Below are 23,348 nucleotides of genomic sequence, written 5' to 3' on the forward strand. Positions count from 1 at the left end.
GGAGGAAAAGAGAACAATATCATCAGCAAAGCGAAGATTTGTTAATCGATGCTCACCGATTTTAAAACCTTTGTTCTGCCATCGAGCTGCCAAGCTTCTAAATACTTCTTCCAAGGTAGCATTGAAGAGTTTTGGAGACAATGGGTCACCTTGTTTGACTCCTTTTGTTATTCGGAAGGATGGGCCATTGCTATTAATTTTTACAGAAGCTGTACTGGTACTATAGATATTTTGTATAAGGTGGATGTACGTCGGTTCTATATTTTGTTGTTTGAGGGCTGTGAATATGGCATTGTGTTTCAGGCTATCAAATGCTTTTGAATAATCAACGAAGGCCAGGTAAAGGGGGAGGTTGAATTCATGGCTTTTTTCTAAAATTTGGTTAATCGAATGAAGATGGTCTGTAGTGGAGAGTCCACCGCGAAATCCTGCTTGTTCTGGGGGCTGTTGTTTATCCAGATCTCTTGTGATGCGATTTCCAATGATTTTTATAAAGGCTTTGTATAGGTGCGATATGAGGCTGATAGGACGATAATTTTCTATGTCTGATCTATTTCCCTTTTTGTGGAGGAGGATTATATTAGAATGGCAGAAACTTTTGGGAAATATACCTGTCGGCGCAACGACGGTAAACGACTACCCTCAAACTACTAAATAATTATAACTAGCTAAAGTTTACTTTGATCTTTTTAAATAAGTGGTTGATTCATTAATCAACCACTAATGAAATAATTAAATTAACGAAATAATTAATGTTTGTTAAAACTGATGAAAATTCATTGTAAAAATTCGAGTGGCAACACTCAAACTAATTCTTGTGAGTCATGGTTCGCTTTAAATACGAGCGCCCGACGGCACAGAGCACACTCACTCGCCGGCCGTCGGAGCGTTCGGAGCTCTCTCTATAATTTCAACGTGGATAAAAAGGGCAGTAAAATACCTACGGGCGTTCTACTTCGAGTATGAGCGCCTGCTCTGATGATGGTGACGTCAGAATAGCTGACGTCACTCTTTTAAAAAATAGCCTTTGGGGCCCTTCTTCCGTCATCAGAAGTGGGATAGAATTCAAGCTCACTCTTTTTAAATGTTAAACGTTTACGTAGTTTTGTAACGGCATACTGGCGTTTGTGTTTTTTCGTGCGTTGTGTAAAGTAAAAGTTTGTTACGCGGATTATTGTAACGGGAGTGTAGTTCATCGAAGGAATTGTGTGTGTTATCTGAGCTGCGCCTCTCTTTGTGATAAGCATAAATCTACGAGAACCTCCGAGAAATCTACGAGAACCTCCGAAAAATCTACGAGAACCTTCGAGAATCTGCCTATATCACAAATGAGTAGGTGTTGATCACATGATACGCGAACGGACTGTGTCTGTCATGTGGAGTGTTCAGTATTCTGAAAAGTTAGTGTGGCCGAGGCAGTGTGTTTTTGAAATCCCGAGATGAACTAGCGTAGTGTTGTAATACGAGAAAAGGCGTACGAGGACGTACGATTGTCAGTATGGCCGTGTTAGACTTAAAATCTACGAGAACCTCCGAGAAATCTACGAGAACCTTCGAGACTCTCCGAGAACCGACACAAAATAAGCCGAGAATCGTTCTCTTCTTCTTTGTCGATTCACTCTTGGCAGAGTGGTCGTGGTCACGTTGAGACATCCACATTGGTAATGGAGGCGGACACAGCTTTCCGCACGATCTCCCGCCATGTCTTCCTGTTACTAGACTGTCTGGTGCAGTCTGATACACAAATTCCTATAGCAGATTTCACTTGGTCAGTCCAGAGCATTAGTGACCTGCTTTTACAACGAGACATTTACAACGAGGCTGGTGCAGAGCGCGCACCGCCTGTCAGTATGGCCGTGTCGGCGCAACGACGATAAACGACTACCCTCAAACTACTAAATAATTATAACTAGCTAAAGTTTACTTTGATCTTTTTAAATAAGTGGTTGATTCATTAATCAACCACTAATGAAATAATTAAATTAACGAAATAATTAATGTTTGTTAAAACTGATGAAAATTCATTGTAAAAATTCGAGTGGCAACACTCAAACTAATTCTTGTGAGTCATGGTTCGCTTTAAATACGAGCGCCCGACGGCACAGAGCACACTCACTCGCCGGCCGTCGGAGCGTTCGGAGCTCTCTCTATAATTTCAACGTGGATAAAAAGGGCAGTAAAATACCTACGGGCGTTCTACTTCGAGTATGAGCGCCTGCTCTGATGATGGTGACGTCAGAATAGCTGACGTCACTCTTTTAAAAAATAGCCTTTGGGGCCCTTCTTCCGTCATACCCGTTCGTAATATGTTATTGAATAGTTGAGTTATATAGGGAATAAGAGCTGGTTCGCCAATTTTAAGGAATTCGGTTGTGATCCCATCTTCACCTGGACTTTTGTTGTATTTCATACTCTTTATGGCTAAATGGACTTCTTCAATTGTGATTGGATTTACTACTTCCGAACGTACATAGTTTTTATCGGTTATACAATAACATGAGTCATCAGAATACAATTTCTTATAAAATTCAGTACTAATTTGTATAATTTTATCCCGCGCGCTTTGTTTGGTTCCATTTGAGTCTTTTAATGATAAAATTAATGGTTTGCTTGGTTGTGTATTACGTATAGCCTGTTTAAGAGATGTGTTTTTTACGAGTGCCTTTTGGATAAAATTTGTGTTATATGTACGTATATCTTTTCTTATGTGTTTCTTTACTTTTTTATCTATTTCTTTATATTCAGTAGTATAAAGTGTCATCGTTTGTCTTTTGTCTATTAAATCTAAGGTAGTTTTTGTCAATTTTTTATTTTTGTTCTTTACGGTTTTTATTTTTTTACTTGCTCTCTTGATACTGTTTATGATATTATTGTAAGTAATTTCTGGATCCTCTGTATCGTTTGTTTCTAATAAGTTGAAATAATTATCTAGTTCTAAGTTAAACTGTTCTGTATTTGCTATTAAGCTATTCTTATCTATTTTCTTGATTGCGTGTTTAATTCTGTTATACCTCAGGATTTTCATATTGAAACTAGCAGTTGTACGTAATGCTCGATGATCAGAACTGAATTTTAAGTTATTTAGAGCTTCTGTGTTCTTTTTTATGTATTTGTTAGAAGAAAGACAAAAATCTATTTCATTTCGTGTGAATCCGTTAGGGGAAAGCCATGTCCATCGACGATTTATTTTTTTAAAGAAGAAACTATTCGTTATACTTAATTGTTGGCCAAAAGCAAATTGTAGTAGACGATCTCCGCGTTCATTTCGAATGCCCAACCCATGTGGTCCTAAGATGTTACGATCATCCGTTGAATTTCGAATGCCTAATTTTGCATTAAAGTCGCCTAATACCATAGTCCAGGTCCCTCTGTGTTCATCGCAAGCTTTATTAAGTAGGTCGTAAAAATCTTCAACTTCATCATTAGAATGTGTAGATGTGGGTGCATATACTTGTATGATTGTAAGTATTTTGTTGTCATTAATCCGAAATTTAAGTAATGCAATTCTATTAGAGAAGCCTATAAATTCTATTATGTTATTCTTCCACCTATTTGAAACTAAAAATCCAACGCCATATTGGCCATTTTGTTCTCCATTATAATAAAAAGTGTTCGTTTTTCTTTCAATAATTTGTTCACCTTCTCTTCTCACTTCTGCTAGACCTACGATATCGTAATTGATGGTTTCTAATGCGTTTTCTAACTCAACAAGTCTTTCTTCTGTTCTTAAAGTTCTAACGTTATAAGTTAAAATATTAAGTTTCTGTATATCCTTTTTGCTAGCCTGGGTCGTCGGACAGTTTAGATTACCCACCTGGAGATTCTTACCACCCCTTGGACCGGGGCGTGCCTGCCTACTGTCATCAACAGTACGCCCACGAGTACCGCCAGGGACTTGGGGCGTTTTTTTAGGTTTACTTTTCATAATTTTGTATTCTAATATGTATTTTATGAGGGAAGAGGTTTGGACAAATAATAACCCATCGCGCTGGTCCAGTGCGTGTTGATGGGTGCGCAATAAGCCTGCTAACTCGGCCTGTGAACGCCACCGTTGGTGCCCTAAAGACACTCCTCCGCTGCCGCTCTAAGTAGACATCTTGCGCTGATGTGACTTTACCCACTAGACCTTAACGAGATAATATCACCCTGCAGCCCTAGTGAGCTTTTACCCTTGAATAATTCAAGTGTACGACAGTTTTTTGTCTTTTTTTCTTTTTATTACATATTTTGATACCAGCAGCTTTTCACCTGTACGCTACGTTTAGGCACAGCTTTCACAAAAACCTTCATTGAGAACCACTGTATCGATTATAAAACCTCATTAAACTCCGCTGCATAGTTTTAAAGATCTAAACATACACATAGACATGTATAATATATAATATATAGACTAGTGGTCCGCCCCGGCTTCGCCCGTGGTACCTACATGTTTAAACTATCCTATCTCTCAAGTTGAATCGAACTGCACATGGTGTGCGAATTTTATTATAATCGGTTAAGTGGTTTAGGAGTCTATTGAGGACAAACATTGTGACACGAGATTTATATATTATACTAGCGGCCCGCCCCGGCTTCGCCCGTGGTACATGTGAAAAATAGATGTTGGCCGATTCTCAGACTTACCCGATATGCACAGAAAATTTCATGAGAATCGGTCCACCCGTTTCGGAGGAGTATGCAGACTAACATTGTGATACGAGAATTTTATATATAAGATTAAGATTAAGATAAATCTGAAATCTCAAAACTAGCTTTCGGCTGGAAAGCGCTCGTGTGATAAATCTTGATAGGTTGTTATTTTCATACACAATAAAATATAGTGTTGTTTCACTTCAAGTTGAAGTTTTGTGAAAAATTTCTAGGAAATTCAAATATTTATTGTACGGTGTAAGTACATCTGTTTCACAATAATTATTCTCTGTATGGAAAAAGAAGAAGAGAAATCAAAACAAAAATAAAACAACCGTTACTTATAACTAAATATTTTTATTATAAATATATTAACACGTAATTTACAAATATACATTTATACCGCATTCGGTATAACAATATGTTCTTATAAAAATATTTCATTGTCCATTAATATAATAATTCAATAATTTAACAATGATCAGTCTTACGTCCTCAATGAAGACTGAAGATTATTAAAGTTATTTAAAAATAGTTATTTCGGTTTCGTTTTACATATTATTATTATGAAACTAATAACGCACCCGTAACGGTAACGATTTAGTAACTGTTGTGAAATCACTGTTACTTTTATACTTATAGTATTGAAAAGATACATAGGTATTCTTCATATTGATTTCCAATAACTGTGTACAATATTATGTACATGTGACATGATTATTAATTTAAGTTAAATACTCAAAAATACTTGGTGAGTGATGTGAAAATACCTATAATCACTTTTTAATTTTTGCAAGTTTTTTTATATAAACCTACTCTCAGTAGTGTAAAAACTGATTTGGAAATGTTTTTATATTACTATACGACATAATGTACTTGACTAGACAAGTAAAATTAAGTATATAGAAATATGAATACATAATCTCAGGTAATTATCAAGCGTTTTCACACCAAATGTTAATTGACTTTCAGAACCCGTTTGCTCTATATCACAAAATCGTATAAGATATTTAATATGGCTTGAAGCCTAAATGCATACCAGTTTGGGGCTTCAAGTAGTGTGGAAAAATATTACGTATTTGTGCAAAAAGTATTTATTCCCGGTCATAATTGTATGGCAGAGAGTAATAAGTCCTATTATATATTGGTACATATTAAATTTTATATTTCACCTGTCTTTGGTAATGTAATATCTTAAAGTACAATTGGCCCCGTGAATACTGGTTTTAAATTAATACATATAAATATTTCTTATTTGGTTCATGTCGCTACAGCGACTGGACGTCGCTCATCGATAGTCGTTACCGTTGTCGTTTCTGGTATCGTTTCGTTGGGTGTGGTATTGGTATCGGTATTTGTAACAGTTGAATTCGAGCTTTGCGTTACTAACGCGTTTGTTATTGGCTGACTGATTGGTTGTACTGGTGGTTGGTATGCTGGATAGTGGATACCGACCACTTCTTCGTAACTTGGTGGGGGCATCGCCTCTGTAATGAGAAATAAAGGATAAGTAATTTGTTAAATTTATATTGATTGTAATATAAATTACTTTCGGATGTACTGATCAAAATTGAACAGTACAAATTATTTACAAAATTTAATGCAATGTGGCTTTATTTGTATGTTGAGAAATATAAAATGTAGGAATGAAACAGTCATTTAATAAACATAAAACCTATATGCAACTGTGTTATAACACTAGCTTACACAAGCTTTTGCTAAAAAAAAATATACTGAGTAATCGATCTATCAAATCGAAGTAAAAATAATCCCCGTTTCCTCTTATAAGTAATGCATATGCATTTATTCTGAGAAATACGACCGATTAATTGACTTTTAATTATATAGATGTGATAAATTTGCATGCTAAACATGCTGAAAAACTGAATTGTAACATCTTTGTATATCTACCTAATACTTACTCCTCTGGCGCTGAAACCCCAAAGTGGGTCTTGGCCTCTGAGACGAGAACTCTCCATCTTCCCCGGTCCTGAGCGGTCTCTTGCCAATTATTATTGGCTCGTAGCACGCGCAGGTCCGCCTCTAGTCGATCGCGCCAGCGATACCTAGGTCGTCCAACCGGCCGTCGGCCCAGGGGTCGCCCCAAGTATGCCCTCTTCAGTCCTCGTTCCTCACCCATTCTTTCTACATGACCGAGCCAACGGAGCCGTTGTGCTTTTATTTCTCCAAGTATATTTGGCTCGGCCATTAGTTTTTCTAGATCGGCATTTGTTCGGACTCTCCAGCTTCCATCCTCTCGTCTGGTGGGACCAAAGATCTTGCGAAGAAGCTTTCTTTCGGTGACTAAAAGCTTGCGTTCTTCAATCTGGGTCAGGGTCCAGGCTTCACACCCATACATAAGTATTGGTCTTATGACCGTTTTGTATATACGCAATTTGGTGTTTTTGCTCAGAAGCCTGGACGCGAGCACCTTATGCAATGCTGCACCACATTTCAGGGTATTTTGGATACGGATATTAATTTCTTCCTCCCTGGAATGTGAGTCAGTTATAGTGCAACCCAGATATCTGAAACTGGCAACTCCTTTGTACGTCGTATCTCCAGCCTGTAGGTCTTGGCGTTGAGCTCGTGTATCTCTATACCGCTTCATGTGGAGATATTCCGTTTTGTTGGCATTGATTTTTAGTCCAACCTTTTCCGCTTCTTCTTTCAAGATACTCGCGGCTTCGCTCACTTCATCGCGGGTTTCACCTAACAATGCGAGGTCATCAGCATACCCAATCACCTTATGCTTTCCATTCAGTGACACTCCCCAATCCAATGCAAGCATTTTACGCAGGATATATTCCAGTACTAAATTGAATAGCACAGGTGACAGGGAATCACCTTGTTTTAATCCGGTGAACACCGCGAAGCCTTCTGTCAGTTCTTTACCTACCCTTACATGCATGCTACTCTCCCCAATAGCCACCTTTATTAGATCCACCAGTTTGATTGGGATACCAAGCTCCTTTAAGATAGCAAAAAGGGCGCCCCTATCAATGCTATCGTACGCCTTCTCGAAGTCCACAAATAGCGCGTGCATGCTCTGAGAATATTCCCACCTCTTTTCCATTATCTGTTTGATAAGGAAAATCTGGTCGATCGTACTTCGGTTCCGACGAAACCCACACTGATAATCGCTGAGAATTCTTTCCGCGTAAGGTTCCAGTCGATCTAGCAGTATGTACGAAAAGATCTTATACGCTGTTGGCAACAGAGCAATCCCGCGGTAGTTGCTACACTTTTTCTTGCTACCCTTCTTGTGGACTGGGCATATTATTCCCGTATTCCAATCTTTCGGCTGTATCTGTTCATCCCATATCTTTCTGAGGACTTCATATAACTTGGATTGCACCACCGCTCCACTTTGCTTCCACACTTCAGAAGGCACGCCGTCAATACCTGGTGCTTTGTTGTTTTTCAGCCGCATAATTGCCTTGTGCACTTCTGCGAATGTGGGAGGAGGTACATCTTCGTAATTGTCATCCTTATCCCTGATGATTTCGGCTTGAGGAGGTGGGCAGTTGAGTAGGCTCTGGAAGTAATCTCGCCATGCCATCTTTATATCCTCGCTGTCGGTGATGAGGTTCCCATTGACGTCCTCCAGTATTTGTGTAGTGGGTTGATAACCTTTTTTTGTGGTTTTCACTTCCTTGTAAAATTTCCTCGATTCACCAGCGCGTATAAAAGTCTCCATATTTTGTATGAGGCCATCGAGATGCTGTCTTTTGGCTCTGCGGATCGCTTTCTTTAGCTGTGAGCCGCATTCCATGTACTTTACGTTCCATTGCCTGTCCTGCTCTGCCAAGATCTTATAATGTCTTTTTTCTACCAATTTGCCTTCACACTCTTGGTTCCACCACTTCCTTCGCTTTTTCCTTTTGACTTTCCCTAAAACTTTAAATCCAATTTCTTTTGTGGTATTCTTTATTTTATCCCATACAGTGTCAATGCTTTCCGTAGTATCTAAATCTTTGAATCTATTGCTTAACTCTAATTGAAATGTTTGTTTTATATCCTGTGTTTTTAAATTATCTACATCAATTCTTTCGTCTGCCTTTGGTATGTGTTTTCTTACTGATCTAATTCTAAACTTTAGTTTAATTCCTAACATGTAGTGATCACTGTCACAATCTGCTCCGCGAAAGGTTCTAACATCCTCGATGGTCCTTTTGTGACGCTCATCAATCGCTACGTGATCGATCTGGTTAATGGTGTGTCCATCCGGGGATCGCCAAGTTCCCTTATAAATGTCCTTGTGCGGAAACATAGTGCTTTTGATCACCATAGCTTTGGCTGAAGCAAAACTTATGAGTCTTAACCCATTATCGTTTGAGTTTGCATGTTTGCTATGTAGTCCGATTGTGGGGACATAAATCGTCTCTTGTCCAACTTTGGCATTAAAATCCCCCAGTACTATTTTAATATCGTAGCTCGGTAGTTGGTCGTATAGTAGTTCAAGCTGTTCGTAAAACTGATCCTTGGTTTCGTCTTCCGCTAATTCTGTTGGAGCGTATACGTTTACCAGGGATATATTAGCAAATTGACCTTTGAGGCGTAGTACTGATAATCGGTCGGATATACCATCGTAACGAATGACATTATGGATGAAATCTTTGGCGACTATGAATCCAGTACCGTGTGTATGGTGTCCAGCGTCATTACCGCTATAAAATAATATCGCGTTGTCGTCAATATTGCACTCCCCTTTGCCCGGCCATCTTACTTCTTGGAGTGCAGCTACTTTTATATTGTATCTGAGCAACTCACAATTTACCTGGTAGACGGCACCAGGCCGAAACAGAGAGCGAACATTCCATGTAGCTAATCGTAAGTCCTTTAAACCATGCCTTAAGTCGTCGTTTTTGGGATCGGATTTTCTATTTCTTGTACTCAGTTTCGTAACATAAAGATTTTTACGTGGGAGGGGTGTTAACCCGCCGCACAACCCCCATATTGCTGGAGGACCACACCCATCGTTGGTCAGCGAGTCCATCGGACTTAGCCGGTAGCGTAGCTAGGCTGTACTACCGACCATCCCCCCATCCGCCACCCGGGGGACGCTCCCCTACGCCGCGAGGGCCAGCGCGAGGATATATCTACCTAATACTGGCAAGTAACATCTTTGTATATCTACCTAATACTGGCAAATAAATGATTTATTAAACCGGTCTACGTACCATATTTGGGCGGTGGGGGCAAGTTGGCCGGACTGACGTAAATAGTGGGCTCCGCTGTTGGCAGAGATGTTCGGGAACGGGTACCCATGTACGGTCGCCTCTGCTGCGGATTGCGCGTCTTTTGTCCTGGAATTGAGAACAAATCTAGTTAGTATACATTGAATAAACATCCTTGATCCTACAGCTTAGTATAAAAGTTTTTGAGGAGCAATAAACACTTTCACTAAACAATGATTCGATTAGGATTCTGCATGTAATTTGGTAGATATTTAAATCAGCGAAATTTGGTCAGTAGAACTAAATATTCATTGGATTAAAGATACTGGACCAAAATTGAGATCTGAATTAAAATAGCTATCGTAGGAATTTACTTAAATGGCGAAATCGAATCATGTTTGTAACTATGTTTGTAATGCTTGCTGGTTTGCTTATTCAAACCCAGCAGCTTCAACTTTGATAATGCCATTGGATATTTTATTTGTTAATTTAATTATAATAATTCTACCTTGTTATACATTATATTATAGCTAATTATAAATTATATCAAAATACCTATTATAAGCCTAATTTCTTCAACTAATTAATATAGTTTAAAAAATAGGGTACGTAAATCCTACTAGGTATTTCGTCAAAATTATAAATCATGACGAAGCATTCAGTTCGCAAAAAATTATAATTTTGTACTGATTTGATAAGATACTTTTTCGGTAAAAGATTCGTTTGATAAAAAAAAACAGATGAGCAAATACGATACGAAGAAAAAATCTAATATGTACCTATTTATTAACCACCAACCACCAAAACATACACGTTGCTTTTGTAAGCTAGCGATTGTAAAGATAATGGTTACATAATATCTAATTACAATTTATATAACGGGAAGAGGAAATGCGATCAGTATTTACCTACTCCATATGTATCAGAGGCTTAATGTTCAAATTTGACACCTAATTAGTATGAATGAAAAAGAGGAAAACATTGAGCACTTGCAAGTCTATGCAGTTTCTATGCCTTTTTGAGTTTTAATGTTTTAAAATAGTTATTTTTCTTATAATGTAATGAATGACATCTGAGTAGAACAAAGAAGAATAAAAATATTTACCAATATTCATTAATCTAAGAAGGAATGATAATACTCCAACGCAAAATATAAATACACATAAAACAACTAAACACAACGCAAAACGTTGATATTGTTCACTTTTATTGTCACTAAATAAATGTGTATCGTTAACTTCCATTTTACCTAATACATATAAAGATATTCGAAACCGATTTATCGTGAGAATAATATAACGGTTCAATACCGGTATTCACATCACTGTTATTAAACATAAATCACTATAACGAACTAAAATTTTTAAATCTTCGCTACGTTTTGTATTCAAATCAACGTTCATAATAAACAAATTGTAAAAGCTTGTTGCTTTTTATACAGTACTAATAATTATTTTATCTCACAGATTATAATAATCAAATAGGTTATAATATAACATCAATATAACAGATAATCTTTTTTTAGTTTACTTTTTTGGGTTATATGGTTTTGAGGTTAGGGCTGTTCTAAATGTAAAATATAAAAATGATTGTATTTTATTGTTTTTATACACAATAATGATATCAAGTCGATGATTTTAGACTGATAATAAGTTATGATAAGATTTACTTCTTAGGAAACCTGAATCACAAACTGAAATACATGCCAATAAATTGAAAATTATTCTTAAAATAAACGCAACAGTTAATTGATAACAATTGCAAACGTATATCTCAATAATTCTAGACGAAAAATTTAAATTGTATAAAAAGCAATATACCTACACTTACACCACTATATAATATAGGTAGATTAATTTATTTCAGTTTAAAGTGTCTATATCTATACATATAATAAAATCGTAGGAAAGTCAAAACTGTACATTGAATATTTTTTTAAAAGAATACATAATCCATGATCTATAATCGATATAGAAGCCAAAAACATAGTTTTTAGAATTTTTGTCTGTTTGTCTGTTTGTCGGTTTGTCTGTTTGTCTGTTTGTCTGTTTGTCTGTATGTTTGTCCAGGCTAATCTCAGAAAGTACTGCACGGATTTACTTCAAATTTTGTATGAATATTACTAACAGGTCGGGTCAGGCTGTTATATACATATTATCATGCTATCACCTTCGGGGGAGGAGCTATGAACTTTTATTTTTCTTACGTATTCCGTGTACTACGACAGCGTACAATATAAAGACTCATGTTTAAATGTTGTTTTTGAGTAAGCCATGCTATTGTCTACCTTTACACTATAAAAACTACATCATTTAAGTAATTTTGGCAGAGAAACAGTATAATGAATCTTAGTAGTATAAAGACAAATTTAAAACAGCGCCATCTATGAGATTTCATTAAAATTAAATCAATTTACATAATATTAACGCTCCTTGGAAATTCATAATTTAAATATTATGAATTATGATGTTGGTGAGGTTGTTTTTTTTTAAAGTTAAATAAATAATTCATATCTTCCCAGAGTCCATTTCAGGTGCGCTTATATTTCATGTGAATATACTAAATTTTTATAAGTGAGGGTAGATGTTTCCATTACAGTTATATAGGTAATAGACGTAGTATTTGTATTCTCTTTGGGTAATAGTAGATAACAGTGATTGTGTTCATTGGTTACATTTTTAAAAATCTTCGGCTTTTTTTTAATTTTCGCCTTCTTGCGTTCCCACAAAAGGTAAGTTGTAGCTTTTATATTTATTGTTTATTATTATAATTATATAGTTAGACTCATGTTTTTAATTAGTTAAAGTTATGACAAAATAAGAAAATGATGAAATTTTATTTTTATGTATGTATAACTTTTACAAGACTATATTATACGCCCAAAGAAGGTCACTTTAGTTCTTGATAAAACTTTATATTTTGTTAGTAGCTTTTTAATAAAATTAGGTACTTATCTTTTGATTTTTTTTTATTTACAGATTCAATGTTCATGAGGATGTAGTGGAAATTAGTAACCTTGCGCGTGGTCAATCAATACATATAATAAAATTCTAGAAAAGTGATGTCTGCACAATAAAAATATGTAAAAAAAAATAGCAGGGGTTATTACTAAATCGATCCCAAAACCAAAACTGAAGTTATAAATTTTTTTGTCTGTTTGTCTGTATGTTTGTGCACGCTAATCTCAGAAACGGCTTATCCGATTTAGATGCGATTTTCATTAATATATTGTAGTAATCTTCATTTAACATTTAGTGTTTATTTCATGTTAATCGGTTCGTAAATAAAAAAGTTATGACCATTTAAGTATTCACGGCGAACATTTGCTAAGGCATTCTATTGTACACTATACAGTGTACGATAAAACGTAAGTTATCTGTTATACGCTACAGTTATTCTTTATAAATGTCCAGGTGATCATATCGAAAGTCCCCAAGGGTGGGGGGGTAAGCGGGTCAAATTAGAATTATGCTTACTTCTAGGTAAATTTTATACATAAAATGTCCTTTAAATTATGTCGTATTATATTTTTAACCCCTGACGCAAAAAGATGGGTGATAAGTGTTTGACCGCTATGTGTGTCTGTTTGTGCCACCGTAGCTCGCTAACAGGTAATACGAATTAGATGCGTGTTAGGCAGCATATTTTCCGACGCTGGTTCTTAGATAAAGTGTATCAAAATCGGTTCATCCATTTATTATACCTAGGTATATAGAGGTAAAAGTGGGAATGTGGGAAAAAATATTAGTTATATTTTTATCCAATTCGGTTTATCCATTTATTAGATTACAGCGGTAAAAGTGGGAATGAACAATAATCGAATGTGATCAAATAATATACTCAAGCGGCATATCAAAATATAAAAAAGAGCAACGTGTTTTATCGAAATCGGTTCATCCATTTATTACATTTAGGGGTGACAGTGGTTAGATAAATAAACCAAATGGAGCATCAAACGACAGGATATGACGTGTACATAATACATATAGGTATAATTAGATAACATGGTTTACATCAAAATCGGTTCTGCCATTTACTAGGTGTGGAAAGAGAAGGGTTGAAAGTCTGTGAAAGAAGAGGGGGATATGGGAGCGGGAGGATAGCCACACCCTGGAAATTTTGAACTCTACTCAAAGCCACATAGGCCTGGCTCTTGGCAATTTTTTTTTCCTAAAGATACCACTTCTTTTGCCACTGTGATCCATTACAATTTGTGCACGGTTACGGCCCTACTTAAAAGATGTCAAGGAGCAACAAACTTATAGATATCAATATGATGTAGGAATGTAATATGGAGGTAGAGGTCAAAAACTCACTTGACAATATCACATGAAAATAAGAAACCGAAGTTAAAAATTTAAAAATTAAAAAGAAAAACCCAACGCAACGAAGGAAAAGGAATAAATAATAATTTTACAAACTTCCCGACGATCTTTAAAATTAAGTACCATTATAAAAAAAATATAATTGTATATGATATGATAATGATGGTATGGCAGCCCCGACTTTGTTTTTTTAAAGTGAAACTTTTATTACATCGTCTCAAACTTTTTGGTCTGTGTAGCGCATGTCGCGTGACGGTCGGCTGCCGAGTAGGTATAAAGCAGTGTTCGGAACCGTACGATAATTATTATAGTACAAATACGATAATTTTGTGCCTAAGTTTCACTTTTACCGTGGTTTCATAAAACCACACAACATTTTTATTTTTATAAATATTTAAAATGGTATTTATTTTTAAAGATCTTCGGGAAGTTTGTAAAATTATTTATTCCTTTTTCTATGCACTTTTCTTCGTTGCGTTGGTTTTTTTTTTAATTTAATTTTTATTGCACGGTCTAAACGGTTTAGTTACTACAGGCGTGAGACAGGAAAGATCTGAGCGCTGAGACAAACGTCAAAACGCAAAGGAATAGAATCCGCCATCGATACTAATTATTGTCATAAGCGTATGATGTTTTGCTAAGGATTTGTTCACCTTACCAACGACGACGACGACCACGAACAAAATTTTCATCCAGTCGTAATTTAACAAAATTGTGCTTAACACAATTAAAAATAAATTATTAAAATTTCCTGTCGTTCTGGTGATTGGAATTTTTATTTTTGAGATCAACGAATGAAAAAATAGATTTTTCGTAGAAACGGTGGCTCCTAGAAAACAATGTATTTGAAGTTTTTTATAGATAATTTTACCGTTTCTACGAAAAATCTATTTTTTCATTCATTGATCTCAAAAAAAAAATTCCAAGCACTAGAACGACAGGAAATTTTAATATTTTATTCTAATTATGTTTTGCACAATTTTGTTAAATTGCGACTGGATGAAAATTTTGTTCGTGGTCGTCGTCGCCGTTGGTAGGGTGAACAAATCCTTAGCAAAACATCATACGCTTATGTCAATTAGTATCGATAGCGGATTCTATTCCTTTGCGTTTTGAAGTTTGTCTCGGCGCTCAGTTGCTGCATGATATATTGTCAAAAACATCCATACAAGGAAGGAAGAAAAATAAATTTGCTCCCTTCCCTCCTGGTGCCTAAAAATAATATGACATAATTTAAAATAAATTTTACAAACATAACTAGGCATTTATTTTTTATTTTTTAGCTCAGTTTAGTAATAAATTTTACTAACAGTTCTTTTAATTATTTATGGTAGTACGTGTTTATTCAATAAAAGTTAAGTAGTCACCTACTATGCAGTCACTATTCCACGCGGACGAAGTCGCGGGCACAGCTAGTAATATAATATACAGGGTTACTTGTACACCAGCAACCTCGCAGGACAAGATAGCTAACATCATAAGTAACAACATATTTTGTTCTACGACTTTTGGCATAACGCAATAAATTATTTTTAAATAATTTTTTAACCTTTTATTGTACTCTCTTAACATAATTATGTAAGTCTATGTTCTATTCATTATCGAAAGGACGACGCGACGCCCCCTTCCCCCTCTCGTTCGCTTCTTGTTTACGTAATTTTTGGGATGCGCGTAGAGTTTATAATATTCAAACGGAAAATTAAATGAATATTTATTTTTGTATGAAAATAAAATCTAACAAATTATCAAAAGTCGTAGAACAAATGTTGTTACTTATGATGTTAGCTATCTTGTCCTGCGAGGTTGCTGGTGTTTTACAAGTTACCCTGTATAAATCTTCTTTATATATAAAAATGAATCGCAAAATGTGTTGGTAAGCGCATAATCAAATATCAAAAAACTTTAAACTGATATCGAAAGTACTATACATACCTAATGATTAATAACTTTATAAAAATAAAACGCGAAATATCCAAAAATGTTACATGAAACGCTCATTAAACTCAAACTTTCAATATCAGTTTAAAGCTTTTTGATAACTGTAATAGTTACGGAATAATTGCCTGTGCACACTTAACGATTACACCCTGTCTACTATTATGATATTAATTGTGTTACTAGTAACTAGCGACTGTGCCCTACGGTTTTACCCGTCTTGCTCCGTTTATATTGGTCTAAGCATTATGGTATATACCTTCTCCTGTCTTCCTGGATAAATGGAATATCTAACAGTGAAATAATTTTTCAAATCGGACCTATGGTTCCTAAGATAAGCGCGTTCAAGCATACAAACAAACTGTTCAGCTTTATAATATTAGTAAAGATATGTATTTGGTTTATTTATCTCACGAAACACAATCTCAACGCACTCAGATATTTTCAAAAAGATTATCTCCATTGTATTTTTTCTTCTAACACGTAGATAAGGTCACAAAGCACGTCAAGAATTGATATTTGCTATTGATTTCTTTGTTTTATCACAGCCGTTTTTATATCATATTATATTTTTTTATATTGAAAAGACTCGTATGTTATGTATTTAACTTTTATATAATCGAAAAGTAGAATTTGCTTAACCTATTATTATTAATTATTGTGCTATATCGCCAATTAAGGTTCTTTAAAGTTCGACGCTAATTATAGTTAAATATAAAAACATGGTAAACAATACAAATTTTGTTGCTGAAGCGGTAAACATTTGTTAACCAACAAAGTTGAACGAACAGGTTTTTCAGTTGCTGTCAACATGTTGAAAAGTTCTCAACTGAGGAGCAACAACATGTTTCATATGTTTACCATGAAAACGGGACTTCAGAGCACTAAAAATATATTGTTTTAATACTTAATGATTAGCGTCATACTTTAAATCACTTGTAGATAGTCTCAACAAATCGAATCGACCTACAAGACTTGTGCAGTTACGTAAACCACCAATATAAAAATGTACACAATACTATAAAAACTACGTACGTAAAGCGAGCAATCGAACGCAGAAGTACAGCAGCATCCATACAACAATAATAGACACCAGCACCATAGAATACCACATCGTCATCTCCGTAATCCCAATATCCTTGACATCCTCATCGATCCCATCCTCAACGGCTCTATCCTCGACGATTTCATCCGGGAAATCGTAGTTAGGATGACCGTAAATAGGCGACATTTTGACACTTGAAAAAATGTTTGCGAGACAAACACTTGAAGTGTATCACTAGTAATTATAACACTTTTTTAATTGTTTTTATAAATTTTTGGACACATTTTCACACAAAGGCGTTTGATAACTGCTAGGTATGTGGATGTTCGAGTGCTCTCAATAAATTTATCTGATACTATTGACATTATCGGATACTTTCATGATAAGTTGAACCAACAGATGTAAATATCATCTGTGGTAAAGAATATATTGAGATATTATTTATAGATGTAGTACCTACGTGTTTTTTTCTATTAAACTACGATATGCTTACCTAATCTATTGATTTATTTATTTCCATTATTTTCAAAAATAACTTTTTATTGTCTTTCTATCCAATGGAAAGCAAGTAAGAAATAACACTAAGGGCCGATTTTTCAATGCTTGGATAAAACTTATACGGTCCAATAAAATATTACACGACAATATTAAAATGTCACGTAAACTGTCAAATACGGGCAATAAGAATACGTTTTTAAAATGGTATGTATAAAACATTATTCGACGAATAAGTTTTAAACAAGGATTGAAAAATCAGCCCTAATTAAACTTCATTGTACCAACTAGATAAGATCATAGATACATTAAAGAAAACAAAACTGATACGAGATAAAAGAAATTGAAGTGACAAAGACATTTAAGGGCCTATTTTTCAATCCATAGTTAAAACTTATCTGTCCAATGACAAACACGATTATATTAAAATGTCAAATACGGCCAAAGAATACATTTTTGAAATGGTAGTTTAGTACGTTATTCGACGAATAAGTATTAACCAAGGATTGAAAAATCAGCCCCGAAACGTATTCTTACTCGGAATAATGTCTAATAATGTTTTATTAGTGTTAATAATGCACTTTTTGTGTAGCATACACTTTTGGGAATAAGTAACCATTCGCTTACCTATGCTACTTTTCTTAAGTATGAATAGAATAAAAGGTACCTACTTTACTAAACGCCTAGTACTTTTTTTTAAATACAAAAACAACTAAAGTCTAGCAATTAGAATTAAAACATTTACTTATAGAGGCCATCTTGATGCACATGATGACAAAACTCATGACCAGAAGCGTCGAAAGAACAGAAATATACACTAAAGACAATGTTGGTGGCCCGTCTTCCACCGCCTTAGAGTCTGACGCAATCATTTTCAACACTTACACTTTCACTTTGCACTTTCGTACTTTTAAAGTGTACAACACTATTCACATAGTGTGACACTATAATTTTAAAGTTCCGACGTCACTAATATTTAATTAAAATATTAGGAGTCATTTTGTAAGATTATAAAAATAAATGCAATGAATTCCTTGAAGTACCAATCACAGAACTAAATGGTTTAGAATAAAATATCTTTACATGGCATCGATCATGTAATCGTGACATAAAATTTTATCCATTTGCAAAATATTCTTTGTTCTATTTTTATTTTCGTGCGAAAATCACCCTTGTGGCTTAGGAAATAAGTACTGCTATTTTAAAGTCTGGTGACGAGTATAATCAGCTAAAAAATGTATTTTACCTAGACAATGTATGGGGTACAGTTGAGCACAAAATTGGAAGAAATAATATTTGCTTTATCTAGGTATAGTAGAGACTTTCAACTCATATACGATTATTTGTCAAATATTTACTTTGATTGCTATCAAATTTTTATGGAAAAGCGTCATATTTTTTATGCAAATATCTTATAAAAATCGGGTTGCAAATAACAGAACGCATTGGCCTCAACTTACACTGGTTAAACCGGGCTATGACAGAAAGAAGAAAGAGTCGCAAAATGTTCGGGTACCTATGTCATAAATTCAGTATCGAAATAGAAGTATTTTGCAGGTTATGTCTTATACGATGTCAGGAATATATTCCAACCCTTAAAAAAAGTAATAAATAGGTATCTATTTTCTACTCGTCTATCCAAACCCTATCTAGATCGCGGTAATGAAAATCCGTTGTCACCACTATCTTGATCGATATTAATTCAATTCCAGAAATATATTATTCTCTCTATATGTACGTTTTTACTGCAACTGTTTTTTTATGATTTTTAAAAGATTCCTTTTTCACGTAGCTGATAAGTTCGAAAACGAAATTTTGAGCGAAACAAACACAATTTTTTTTTATCTTAAAAACACGCTTATTTGTACTTGTAAATTATGGTATTGTCACTGATATTTGATAGTACAAAGTTTGAATTACATCTGTTTGAAATAGAGCCTTAACGAGTCTAAGCGAATGCTTCACCTGTATGTTTGTATTTAGCACTTTTTAATAAGCTTATATTCATAAGCGTATTTGAAATAGTTTTTAACACGTGGTTGTCATAACGACCCGACAAAGAAACATCCTTACAATCAGACCCAATAGGTATTGGGTCTGATTGTAAGGATGTTATGGATGATTGTGGATACCTTTCCATCTATGTTATTAAGTACAAATTATTATCTATTAAATAATTAAAATAACTGGGACATACTTATTTTATCTTACACGTACAAAATATTCCGCGCCTCGCAGATAATATCAAAATAATCTTTCTATTATCTATAGGAAATCGACATCAAAATATATTCTATCATTTAGGTACTGTTTACATTTTAATATCAAATATTGCCTTAGGTATTTCAAAGGTTTTTCTTTCACATTTTCAAAAACATCTACCATACTTCTCGCTTTTATCAAATAACTTTTTCTCTTACGAATAATATGTTCGAGTTGTCATACTGGCCCTCTTCACAATGGGCAGCGTTGGCCCAACAAAATGTAATACTCGTCGATGTTTGCCGCCATTATGGCGATTAATAAACATCTACATTCTGCAATAACGGCCGATCATAGAAATTTAGCGAAACCAAAAGCTCTTCCTTCGCACAGCAATACTTTTCAACAAAATGAATACAGATAAAAGACGATGACGTGTTCTACAAAACAAAACGTCTGTAAAACATTTATCAGATTATTTAAAGACATAAGTCTAAATATAACGCATAATGTCCAATTAGTATAAACAACTAGACTACTAGAGAACCTCAGACAAGTTTAACTGAATAAAAAACCGGCCAAGTGCGAGTCGGGCTCGCGCACAAAGGGTTCCGTAGCAGCAAATATAATAAATTACAGTTAAATCAACCTATCTCAAAAACTATAAGAGATACTTTGATCAAACCAAAAATCGTTGAAAGAGTTAATTAGCATGCATCACCTCTATTTTTTTTAGAATTTTATACCCCGTAGTTATAAAAATAGAGGGGGGGGGGACATACTTTTTACGACTTTGAGAGCTGATATCTCAAAAACCGTTCACTTTAAGAAAAATGTTTTTTAGAAAACTTTATATCATTTTAAAAGACCTTTCCATTGATACCCCACACGGGTATGTACATCGAAAAAAAAAATTTCATCCCTCAGTTACATGTATGGGGGGCCCCACCCCCAATTCTTTTTTTTACTATTTAGTGTCATATTTTTGTAGCGGTTCATACAACACATATTCCCATCAAATTTCATCACTGTAGTACTTATAGTTTCCGAGTAAATCGGCTGTGACAGACGGACAGACGGACAGACGGACAGACGGACATGACGAAACTATAAGGGTTCCGTTTTTGCCATTTTGGCTACGGAACCCTAAAAATCAATACTAATTTTATAAAGCTGAAGAGTATTTTTGTTTGAACGCGCTAATCTCAGGAACTTCTTGTCCGATTTGAAAAATTATTTCGGTGTTAGATAGCCCATTTATCGAGGAAGGCTATAGGTTATATGTATATCATCACGCCAAGACCAACAGGAGCGGAGCAATGCGGGTGAAACCGCGGAGCACAGTTAGTCACAAATAAATTTTAAGGCTCTATCACAGTATTACAATAGGAAATAATATTGTAATACTGTGGCTCTATCTATTTCACATTGTGTATAGCCTACTGGGTTACATTTGTTGTTTAGCAGTGAGGGAATTCCCTTAATATGTAAAGTATACCAATATTATTCTATACAGGTGATTAGGAAAAGCCAGGTGACTGACATATTTTCAAATTTCCCCGAAGAATGGTTTATGAATTACTCAACTATTACGTTATAAGTGACATCATATCTGAATTTGGGGGGTGATAAAAAATTGTTGTAAAATGACTCTTAAACAATTGTCATGAAGCTTTCAAGTATTTTAGAATAATATAAGACCTACATGGCATGAACTATGGCAAAGGCTTTTATATCCTACATGGCATGAACTATATGGCAAAGGACTTTATGTCTAATCCTTCTAATCGTTGCAAAGAATACAATTATATGATGAAAATGTTATAAGGTAAAACTTACGATATTGCCGAATGCCGACCACCATCAATAAGAGCAGCAGAAAAGCCATCCAAAAAATAATACTCGGATACATTTTACACAATTAAATTCGCAACACAATGTTAAAGAATAATGAAAAACGAATATTTCGTACCTTTTGTACAGATAATTAATGAATCTAATCTATATTATTATCGAAAATAAGGTGATAACCCAGATAAGAGTCTGTGAGGAATTAATTGAAATCGATGGACAGCAAAAATGGGTATTAAATTTACATATTTTTTATTATAACCTCCCACTGTGCCTCCCACCAAAGGCGGAAAATATTGATAAACAGAATATTGTTTATTTATAAAATCCGTGACGCGGATTACATTGGCACACAGCGCCATCTATGAACGAAGTATTGAATATGAATATGATGATGAGACGATACATACTTACAGTTGCATAGCTTCTATCGCGGGCCTTGAGCGCGGGGACCGAATCCAGAAATTCCGTAACGAAAATAACTTCACGCTCCCCACTCCGACGGGCACGGAGGTGTGGCTTGAAGGCATGCTATGCAAGAGCTTTACCGCGGCAGTACCCGAGTGCCACACGTCTTTTTTTGTTATTTTTAATATAAAAAGTATGTTCGTTTGTTTCAGCGTTTTTTACATAGCAATAGACGTTCATATACTGATAATAGCGATTTTATAACTCTACCAAATAGATAATCGGACCCAGGTGCTTAGTAAAGTAAATGTTAATTTTTAACAAATTTTTCTGAACGTTTTATAGCATCTTTGATGTAATCCGTAAGTAATATAATCGAATACAATTAGTAATTGTATTGTTCTTACTGCTTTATGTAATTTACTCTATGGAACTTCTGTAGTTTAAAATTAACGTGAACAGTGATCTATTAAATTATAATCTAAAGACAAATCAAAAATATACATTTATGTACAGTGTACACTAGTGTACTCTTTCACCGTATCAAAATTTGTTTTATTAATCTATACATATCTACTTCCTAATATTATAAAGCTGAAGAGTTTGCTTGTTTGAACGCACTAATCTCAGGAACTACTGGTCCGATTAGAAAAATTATTTCGGTGTTAGATAGCCCATTTATCGAGGAAAGCTATAGGCTTAATATCATCACGCTAAGACCTACAGAAGTGGAGCCAAGCGGGTGAAACCGCGGGGCGCAGCTAGTCATTTATATTTTATAATTACCTAGTAGGTATTACTTCGTTACCAATGCAATGTTATTACAATTTCTATCCATGTCCTCATTTGAAAACTAGAAGCAAAATATACATTACTATATTTAGCATGTTTCCAACTACGGCTAATGTTCGTGTAATTAAACTTTTTTTACTAAAAAAACAAGTATTTCTAAGTTTCTGTATAAGTCTATGTAGATATTAAAGTACTATACTTGTACAACTATGATAATGTTCCTTGAATTGGTATTAAGGTAAAGTATATATTGGCTGTTTAGTTTAGTTTGTTTAATAAAAAATAGGATGCAACAAAGCAATAGATTAATAACTGACACATATTTTATTCAAATTTTGATTCAATTCATTAATAAAACATAGTGAAACGTGAAATGAAAGGTATTTATCGTTAAAAGCTCAATTCGAATGCTTTTAATGTGTGCTTCCGTTAACAAAATATGAATTATTGGATTTATTCATTTTCGACTTAGTTGGAGCAGTACTT

General features: G+C 34.7%; 2 protein-coding genes and 1 long non-coding RNA gene across 8 annotated transcripts in view; 1 reads left to right on the forward strand and 2 right to left on the reverse strand.

The window, feature by feature from the left end:
- LOC149478303 (uncharacterized) overlaps nt 1-23,348 on the reverse strand; it is a 242,386-nt gene that overhangs the window by 47,460 nt on the left and 171,578 nt on the right. The window lies entirely within an intron of this gene.
- Nucleotides 1-23,348, forward strand: part of LOC149478305 (uncharacterized) — a 74,966-nt gene that overhangs the window by 7,540 nt on the left and 44,078 nt on the right. The gene's annotated exons all lie outside the window — the stretch shown is intronic.
- LOC149478306 (uncharacterized) overlaps nt 5,580-23,348 on the reverse strand; it is a 48,279-nt gene continuing 30,510 nt past the window's right edge. For 4 of the 5 annotated variants that reach the window (XM_089709576.1, XM_089709573.1, XM_089709574.1 and 1 more), the window contains exons 2-3: nt 9,813-9,938; nt 5,580-6,116 (exon numbers count right to left, since the gene is read on the reverse strand). In XM_089709576.1, the coding sequence (XP_089565702.1) occupies nt 5,890-6,116; nt 9,813-9,938 (353 nt within the window). In that variant the 3' untranslated portion in view covers nt 5,580-5,889. Of the gene's footprint in view, nt 6,117-9,812; nt 9,939-17,104; nt 17,351-23,348 lie in introns of those variants that run through there. The other variant, XM_089709572.1, reaches the window with a different exon arrangement.

This window comes from Colias philodice, chromosome 22, assembly GCF_061535455.1.
Source record: "Colias philodice isolate Cphi_HAF_F1 chromosome 22, ilColPhil1 Martin Lab GWU primary, whole genome shotgun sequence".
Classification (NCBI taxonomy): Eukaryota; Metazoa; Arthropoda; class Insecta; order Lepidoptera; family Pieridae; genus Colias; species Colias philodice.